Here is a 9,103-nt window from a genome sequence, read left to right on the forward strand (position 1 = left end):
ATTGGGAGCACAGTGGCTCCGCAAAGTCTATCCATGTTGTGGGTAACCAGGACAAGTAGATGAGGTGGGTGCCTTGCACTCCATTATGCCCCAGAGCCACTGTGCTAACTAGACCACAATTTGACCGAAAATGATTAGATACATGAATGATAAACACAGTGAAAAACTGTTCAGCTCTGAAGAATTATGTAAATCAGCACATTTTAGCAATACTAGAAGCACTAAACATTTGAGTACATATTTGTATTCAGATATATTATGCTTAAATAAGGGGAGATAAAACTCTATTATACTATAAAAACACTTAACCTTCCACACAGAGAAGCGCCAACAAAATGGTAGAAGGTTTATAATGATATAAATAAAAACTTGACAAAAATGGTGTAACTATGAAGACACCTATTAGAGTACCCTGCTCCTCCACTTAACTTTTTACCGCATTCCATCCTACCTTCCCACCAATAATCTGTGTGTTTGTGAGTTTCTCAGGGCAGGGAGAAACTTTTTATTATCCCATTGTCAGGTAGCATTCCATGCCTTGGCCCATGATTGAAGGCCCCTACATAGTACTGCTCAATAATAAATATAAACTTTCTATAGACCAGGGTTCTTTTCTTTTTCCTTGTTTGTAAAGCATTTAGCACTCCAGTGGTGCTGTATAATGAACAATATTGTTTTATTCACAGAGACCTCTATAATTTATTAAAGTAGCCAACCTATGTACTTCACAGATTTTTATTTTCTGTTCTAGTACTGAACAGTGATGAACTTCCAGATTAGTGAGTGAGAAAATGAGGGTCTGTATTAAAAACCACTTCACTAACAAACAAACCTGTTGCTTCATCGTAGAAGGGTGGTAAAATGTTCCTACAAACATAGGTGCTGGCTGGAACTAGGGGCGCTGCCGATCCCCTGGCTTGAAGTGGTTTCCATCATATACAGGATTTACAGTTTGGTTCAATGGCTCTCAGCACCCCAACTATACAAATTGTTCCAGCACCCCTGCCTACAAGTCCTTTATTTACTGAAAATGCTAGTTCAGTACAGGTGATGGATCTAAAATAAATTCTTGTAATTATTATAAAGCTGAGTCAATAAATACAGTTCTTTTTAAAAAGATTTTCACAATCCACATTTTTTCACTTTTCCTTTTGATTGATGAAAATAAGTGTGATACACTAAGGACACTGCACCCTCTTATATTTCACTTAGCACTGGATAAGTCATGGTATTGTCACCTTTCCCTAAACCATTATTTCCTGAAAACTCATTTTTATAAGACAGTTGAAATACTCAGGCCTTCACGTTTATAGTACAGACCAAGGAGCAATAGTAAATTGTGGAGCGTTCTCTGGATCAATTCACAGAACACTTGATGTAGTTAGGATTTTAGAGTTCAAGGTCATGCCACATGAAGGTTGCTGTCTTCCAACATCTGAAGGCTGCTAGAGTCACATAGTAGATACCAAAATAAGGTGACACTGGTAGGCTTTTTTGCAAGAAAACCTGCTGTCTTGTCACAGCCACTATCACCAAAACTCCATTTTTGGTACCACAGGCACTGTTCTTTAGGTTATACATTATACATTTGGAAGCAAATTTGCAAAATATTCTTATTGAAGGTAGAAAACTTAGTCTTTCAGCCCAAAGGATCCCTCAAAAAGATTTTCACTAAGTGCATATAGCAATCAGGGGAAGGAAGAATGCCATGTGGATAAGGCATTAGACTTGAATTCAGGATATCTGGGTTCAATTCCCTGTTCTTCCACAGATTTCCTGAGAGACCTTGGAGAAGTCACTTAATATCTCTGTTCCTCAGTCAGTTCTCTATCTGTAAAATGGCAATAATGCTTCTCCACCTTACAGGGGATATGTGAGAATAAATTCATTAATATTTGTGATTCATCATATACTATAATGATGGGTATTCAACATAGCCACTATGTAATAACTCAGAGCACGCTACACATTTTTATTTCAGGTCAGGAAGTGAAGAAGATTTAGGTCCTATAATTTGTCAGAAAACTGGCACCTACAACAGCACAGTATATCTTAGCACAGTGCAGGGATCTTAGCTAAGTACTTATTCAAGTGCTATATCACTTCTTCCAGCATCTAAGGAAGAGTCTCTACTAGGTATTGACCAGTCCCTAATCTGCCGAGTGAGGTCTAACTGAACCACAGCACAAGGTGGCATGACTGAAGGCACAAATGTGTGGGCTTTTTATTCATATTCCCTACAAAATCCCAGGTATAAATTTCTTTGTCATGAGCAAATACTTCTTTCAGGAAACAGAGATGTCATTTACAATTTGCCCTTCAGTGCTATGCAGTCGAAAAATGGTGTTTTGCAAAAATATTTGAAATAACAAGATTTTTCACTTTGTTCAAAATTGTTACTTTTTTTTTGTTTTGTACTTGATAGAAAAAATTGAGTTTATTTCTTGTTTCAAAAAGGAAACTCCCCCCCCTTTTTAATATTTCCTACATAAAAAGTGAATTGGATTTTACTCAGAATGTCAAAAAGAAAATTTTTGAAAATTTTGTCAACATTTTTTGTTTCAAAGGTTCATCACAAAATTGAAACATTTTGAAAAAATGATTTTCTTTAGCAAATAATTATCAGGCTACCATTTTTTTAATTTCAAAAGCTTTGTTGAAAAAATTACAAGCAGCTCTATTGCATAATATATAGTTTTAATAGGCAAAATGTTCAGACTTACAAATATTATGGAAATCTCATTTTGACCACTAAAATAATAATAGAGGTAGGTACATAGAATCATAGAATTGTCAGGCTGGAAGGGACCTCGAGAGGTCTTCTAGTCCAGTGCCCTGCACTCAGGGCTGGACTAAATATTATCTACACCATTCCTGACAGGTGTTTGCCTAAGCTGCTCTTAAAAATCTCCAAGTACAGAAATTCCACAACCTCCCTAGGCAATTTATTCCAATGCTTAACTACCCTGACAGTTAAGAAGTATTTCCTAATGTCCAACCTAAAGCGCCCTTGCTGCAATTTAAGTCCATTGCTTCTTGTCCTATCCTCAGAGTTAAGGAGAAAACATTTTCACACTCATCCTTTTAGCAATCATTTGTCCTTATTGAATTTCTTCCAATTTACTTAAGACCTTTTCTCCAGTTTGTCCAGATCATTTTGAATTTCAATCCCGTCCTCCATAGCAGTTGCAACCCCTCTCATCTTGGCATCGTCCACAGACTTTATAAGTGTACTCTCTCTGCCATTATCTAAATCGTTGATGAAGATATTGTACAGAACTGGACCCAGGACCAGTGTGCTCTTGTTGCCAAGAAGGCTAATGGCATTTTGGGCTGTATAAGTAGGGGCATTGCCAGCAGATCGAGGAACGTGATCGTTCCCCTTTATTCGACATTGGTGAGGCCTCATCTGGAGTACTGTGTCCAGTTTTGGGCCCCACACTACAAGAAGGATGTGGAAATATTGGAAAGAGTCCAGCGGAGGGCAACAAAAATGATTAGGGGTCTGGAGCACATGACTTATGAGGAGAGGCTGAGGGAACTGGGATTGTTTAGTCTCCAGAAGAGAAGAATGAGGGGGGATTTGATAGCTGCTTTCAACTACCTGAGGGGGGGTTCCAAAGAGGATGGAGCTCGGCTGTTCTCAGTGGTGGCAGATGACAGAACAAGGAGCAATGGTCTCAAGTTGCAGTGGGGGAGGTCTAGGTTGGATATTAGGAAACACTATTTCACCAGGAGGGTGGTGAAGCACTGGAATGCTTTACCTAGGGAGGTGGTGGAATCTCCTTCCTTGGAGGTTTTTAAGGCCCGGCTTGACAAAGCCCTGGCTGGGATGATTTAGTTGGGAATTGGTCCTGCTTTGAGCAGGGGGTTGGACTAGATGACCTCCTGAGGTCCCTTCCAACCCTGATATTCTATGATTCTATGATCTGCAGGACCCCACTGAATATGCTCTTCCAGCTTGACTGTGAACCACTGATGATTACTCTCCGGAAATGGTTTTCCAACCAATTATGAACCCACCTTATAGTAGCTCCAGTTGTATTTACCTAGTTTGTTTTATGAGAAGGTCATGTGAGACAGTATCAAAAGCCTTACTAACGTCAAGCTATACCACATCTACTGCTTCCCCCCATCCACAAGGCTTGTTACCCTGTCAAAGAAAGCTATTAGGTTTGTTTGACATTATTTGTTCTTGACAAATCCATGCTGACTGTTACTTATCACCTTGTTAACTTTTAGGTGTCTGCAAATTGATTGCTTGATAATTTGCTCCATAATCTTTACATGTTACGCTAGTCAATAATTATATTTACTGTATTCCACTTTTTTATTAGATATTAATGCAGTCCAGTTACACTCACTGCCATTAGGCATAGCATTTGCATTTGCCATCCAACAGTATGTGAGGTATTACCATTTCTCAATATGCTTAGAATAGAAAATACCTGAAGTGTATCAGATTCCACTGTGTAGTAACTGCTAGCAAAAGCTTACTTTTTAAAGGCAATGTCTGTCAAATACCTATGAAAATAAACCAATGAAAGCCCTTCCTTCCAGGTTATCCAATGAAAAAAGCAAATGCTTTGAGGCTGGGTCCCAGACCTGTGTTACTATTTTCAGCAAGTTGGATTTGTCATTATCTGCCCATTTTCTAGTGTTTTATAGAGGTTTGCTAATCTAGGAGTGTTCTCTGTGGTAGATTATTATTATGCATGTTTGGCTTGTAGGGTATATACTACCAAAAGATGAAGGTGCATAGATAGATTTCTACAATAACTTATGTTACCTTATTTAAGGTGAAAATCATTCTTTTTTTGTATTTTTGGACACACACACACACACACACACACACACACACACACACACACACACACACACACAATAAAATGTATACCATGGAGTGAAACTCATAATGCTCTGATCTTGCCAGGTCAGGCCTGTTAACAAAATTCCAGTGTAAATTGACATGTGCTTGCAGCTATAGCATTCTTGGCATGTTTCCATTGTTGGCAATGTAAACCAGGGGCCCTTTTGGCCTACATACAGAAGGCTTGAACATAATTATAATGCCTAGCATTTACATAACTCTTTTTCATAGGCCCTTTCAAGCATAATTAATCCTCACAATACTCCTGTCAGAGACATAAGTAGAATTATCCCTGCTTTACAAATAGGGAAACTAAGGCAAAGAGAATTTAAATGATTTTTCCAAGACCAGTCAGTAGCCCAGAAATAGCCCCCTGGAGATTTTGGTCCTGAATCGCACCCCAGACTACAGAGAATAATCCATAACCTATACTGCACATGGACAGTACTGTGATTGTTGGAGCTTCATGGAGGTGTGCCTAGTGATTGGGGGCGGGAGGGCGGTTCTTTTTTAATGTAGAACAGGGTTAGTAGGGGGAGCCTAGGCCCTCCCACTCCCCTGGGCACTTGTCCAGGGCCCTGTGTGGGTTAGCAAAGACTAGACACCCCAAGATAATTTTACGGCTGTCCTCCCTGGGCCACCTCCAACATCCCACTCTGTGGTCCAAGCTTCTGAGCTGTCTGGCTTCCTTTTAAGCTCCACCTCCATCTAGAGCATGCTTTGCAGGTGTGGCAGGGTGGAATCGTCTGGGTCTAGAGTTGTTCTTTAACCACTTCAGCCCTAGTGTGGGGTTTATACACCCCGTCACAAGTACAAAGGAGTAATAGTGACTTAATTTATTAAAAAGCAACAGAGGGTCCTGTGGCACCATTAAGACTAACAGAAGTATTGGAGCATAAGCTTTTGTGGGTGAAGTGTCTTGCAAGTGTCTTGTGTCTGATGAAGTGGGCATTCACCCACGAAAGCTTATGCTCCCAATACTTCTGTTAGTCTTAAAGGTGCCACAGGACCCTCTGTTGCTTTTTACAGATTCAGACTAACACGGCTACCCCTCTGATACTTAATTTATTAAATAGTTTGACACAAATTCTTTAGCTGCTCCACATATCTGATGAGTACCCAGCATGACAGTAGGGGGTATTACTTGGGAGGCAGTATGATCTAGGAGGCTGACCATGGAGCTAAGAGCCAGGAACACCTGACTATAATCCTGCCTGTGACATTCATTCATTTCTCTTTAACTCTTGACTTCTTAGTAAATAGCAAGATGTTTTCTACCATGTCAGTCACCATGCTCCGTCTGCTGTACATTGTTTGCTTATCTTTCCCTGGCATAATTCAGTGGGGAGACCTGGTGGCATGCATGATTCAAAAAGAGAAGCAGGGGACTGAGGTTCCTGGCTGGCCAATCAGAGAAGAAGGAGAAGTGGTGCCTAGCACCAGACAGGGAGCTACTTCCTGGATCCCAATAGGACCAGACAGGGAGCACTTCTGGAAGAAGAGCCAGATGGGGACCAGGAAGGAGAACTGCAGCAGCTCAGGCGAGGTGCAAAAACAAATGAGTGAAAATGCAGCCAGCTCAACTAGAACAGCATAAACCTGATGTGAACATAAACACTTCTGCCTTGGGCATTGTTTGGCACCAACAATGTGTTTGGTATCGTGCAAGACATACGGTGTTGATAGTTCCTGCTACAAAGATCTTGCTGTCTAAGTAAAATAGACACAGAGAAGCCAAGATACATTGGGAAGCCCAGATTGAATAATTAGCAACTTTTCCCCCCGAACCTTACTGTTGACTCATTTTGTGTCATTAGGAGGGATTTGGATGAAAGCATATACTTGAGCTTTGCCACGCTTCTCTGGAATTCTGCTCCCAAAATACCTTAAAGTACCCTAGTGCCTCTGCAAATCACTAGCTCATGGCTCATTCGTTGCTCTTCAGGTTGAAGTGCAGTTAGCTCTTTTTCAAGGCTTTGTGACAATCTGAAAAAGATAGCGTTCCCTCTGCCTTTCCATCAGGGCTTCTTCAAAGATTTTGTTTTTCTTCGTATAAAGCTCACCTGCTCTGTATTACAACATTCTGTGGAAGCTGGCTGCCTGTGTTTGCTCCCTACTTTTGCCCTACACTCATTTCTCAGTCTTCAGCTACCCCAGGGCTCCCTGATGTTCCTTTGCCAGTTAATTAACACTCTCCAACAAGGTCCTGCTGCAGCATGGTATTTCACTGGATAGTGGGGCAATGGTTGCTTGTTTTCAGTCTCCTCAACAGGCAATATGAGTTGTTTCTTGAGGCTGGGATTTTCAAAGGAGCCAATGTAAATTGGCACTCCCATTTATTTTCAAAGAGATTTACACGCCTACCTATCTTAAGCTCCTTATTTTTCCAGTCTTATTTTTTTCAGTCCAACACAGATCACCATGATGTTATTGCCAGGCTTGCAACGAAATTCTTCCACAGTTATTCATTGCTTACACAGTGGTTTACACAAAACTCTCCAGACAAAGAACAAATTATGGACCCATGTTGAGGATCTTACCATCTAACTTGCATAGAGTAACATATTAATGGTTTACAATAAACAAGGGACTAGAGAGAGTGTAAGGGATCTCTAAGGTTTCAAGACTGATGTATAGCTAGACATCTTGTAAATTAGGAGAAGTGGCCAGAATGAAAGCCAGAGAGAAGATGCATTGTAAGGATAACTATGGGTAAAATCCTGGTTTTGCCATTGACTTCATTAGGACCAGGATTTCACCCATGAACTTTTGAGGAGGGATTTGAAGAAGAATAAAGTTGCATGCCCCAGAAACTGTTCTTAAAGTGCCACAGAATCCCAGAAGCCATTGTAATGCCTACATTGTTCTCAGTGTGTGTGCTCAAATCAGCTGGATGTGAGTTGAACCAATGAAATATTAAACATGTTAATTGTAGCCTTGAGATTATTTGTTGCATTGAAACTATTTTCCTATGGGATTAATGGAATATTTTCTCTGACAGAGGAGATAATTATCTTTCTTTTATTTATGAAAAACTTCTTGCTGACACTGTAGTGCCTGCTTTGCAGCTTAAGGATAGTGAGTTTTCACAATCAGATTTTTACCCTTCATGGATGATGTAATCTGCGTTTGTCCCCCTGGTATTCATGTCTTTAGTTTATTCAGGTGTCTTGCAAATATGTTCAAGATTTAGACCTAGATTTTTTTTTTCAGCTAATGGGGAAAAAATTAAACATTCATTTTAAAATTCTCCCATATGGAAAAGCTGTTTTAAGGTCAGTGCAAACAATAACCACCATAATACAAACCACCAGGAAAAAATTACCTTCTGCGTGATTTGAATAGCATATTGATGTATTCTGAATCACTGCCAATGAGTTCTTTAACTCACCTGCCAGTAATAGTTTCTCAAAGACTAAACATGTTTTGACAGTGAACAAGTTTATCTTCATTTTTTTTTTTTTTTGTCAACAAGTTTCATCGTTTTTTGGTATATCCATATATTTCATGGGCAGGTTAGAATGTTTTCCTTGTTTCTATAGAAATATATTTTGTAATAGAGAAATTTACCTAATCCCTTTTGTTAGAAAAAGGAATTTAAAAAAATTACTCTTTAAATAAGGCCTACTAATGTGATTTAAAATTAATAGATTTGATATTACTGAGAGTTCAAGTTAGAAGCACTGAGAAATATTGATGAGAAGAGAGGTTATGAATTATTATAGCTCATCTTGAGTCATGCACAGTTAGAGAGCAGCTGAAGTATTGCTGTTCTCTTGCAGTGTTACCTTATTCTTGCAAAAGACAACGGGGTGGGCCTGCAGACCAGAATGCTCAGTTTTTTGACATTGTGTTTCTTCTGTTCATAGCATGCCATGCCATTTTGGAGGATCTCAAGCCACTCTGACCTTATGGCCCTTCATCATGCCTTGGAACTGGAATACTTGTAGCAGCTTAGCAGCACTTTGAAACTCCAGAACCTCCCTTATGCCCATGGACAGTATGCCTGTGTCTTGTGTCAGCATTGGACTACAGAATTTTGTGATTTCAACATGTTGATGTACAGCTGCAATTGGTCTTAACCTTTGCCCTTTCAGTAAATGGAGGAGCATGCCTTTTTCTTCAGAACAGCTGTTGACTCTAGTATTGCGAATCCAATGAAAACAAGCCATGAGAATGTTTTAACAGCGTGTTTTACCACATTTGATACAAAAAAAAAAAAAAGGTTCATAC

At 39.7% G+C, this 9,103-nt stretch overlaps 1 protein-coding gene across 8 annotated transcripts in view; it reads left to right on the forward strand.

Annotated features, from left to right (window-relative positions):
- Positions 1–8,820, forward strand: part of EYA1 (EYA transcriptional coactivator and phosphatase 1) — a 121,586-nt gene extending 112,766 nt beyond the window's left edge. For all 8 annotated transcript variants that reach the window (XM_065397610.1, XM_065397612.1, XM_065397613.1 and 5 more), the window contains one exon: positions 8,740–8,820. In XM_065397610.1, the coding sequence (XP_065253682.1) occupies positions 8,740–8,820 (81 nt within the window). The remainder of the gene's footprint in view (positions 1–8,739) is intronic.
- The last annotated feature ends 283 nt before the right edge of the window (positions 8,821–9,103 follow it).

The sequence above is a fragment of the Emys orbicularis genome, chromosome 2, assembly GCF_028017835.1.
Source record: "Emys orbicularis isolate rEmyOrb1 chromosome 2, rEmyOrb1.hap1, whole genome shotgun sequence".
Taxonomy (NCBI): domain Eukaryota; kingdom Metazoa; phylum Chordata; order Testudines; family Emydidae; genus Emys; species Emys orbicularis.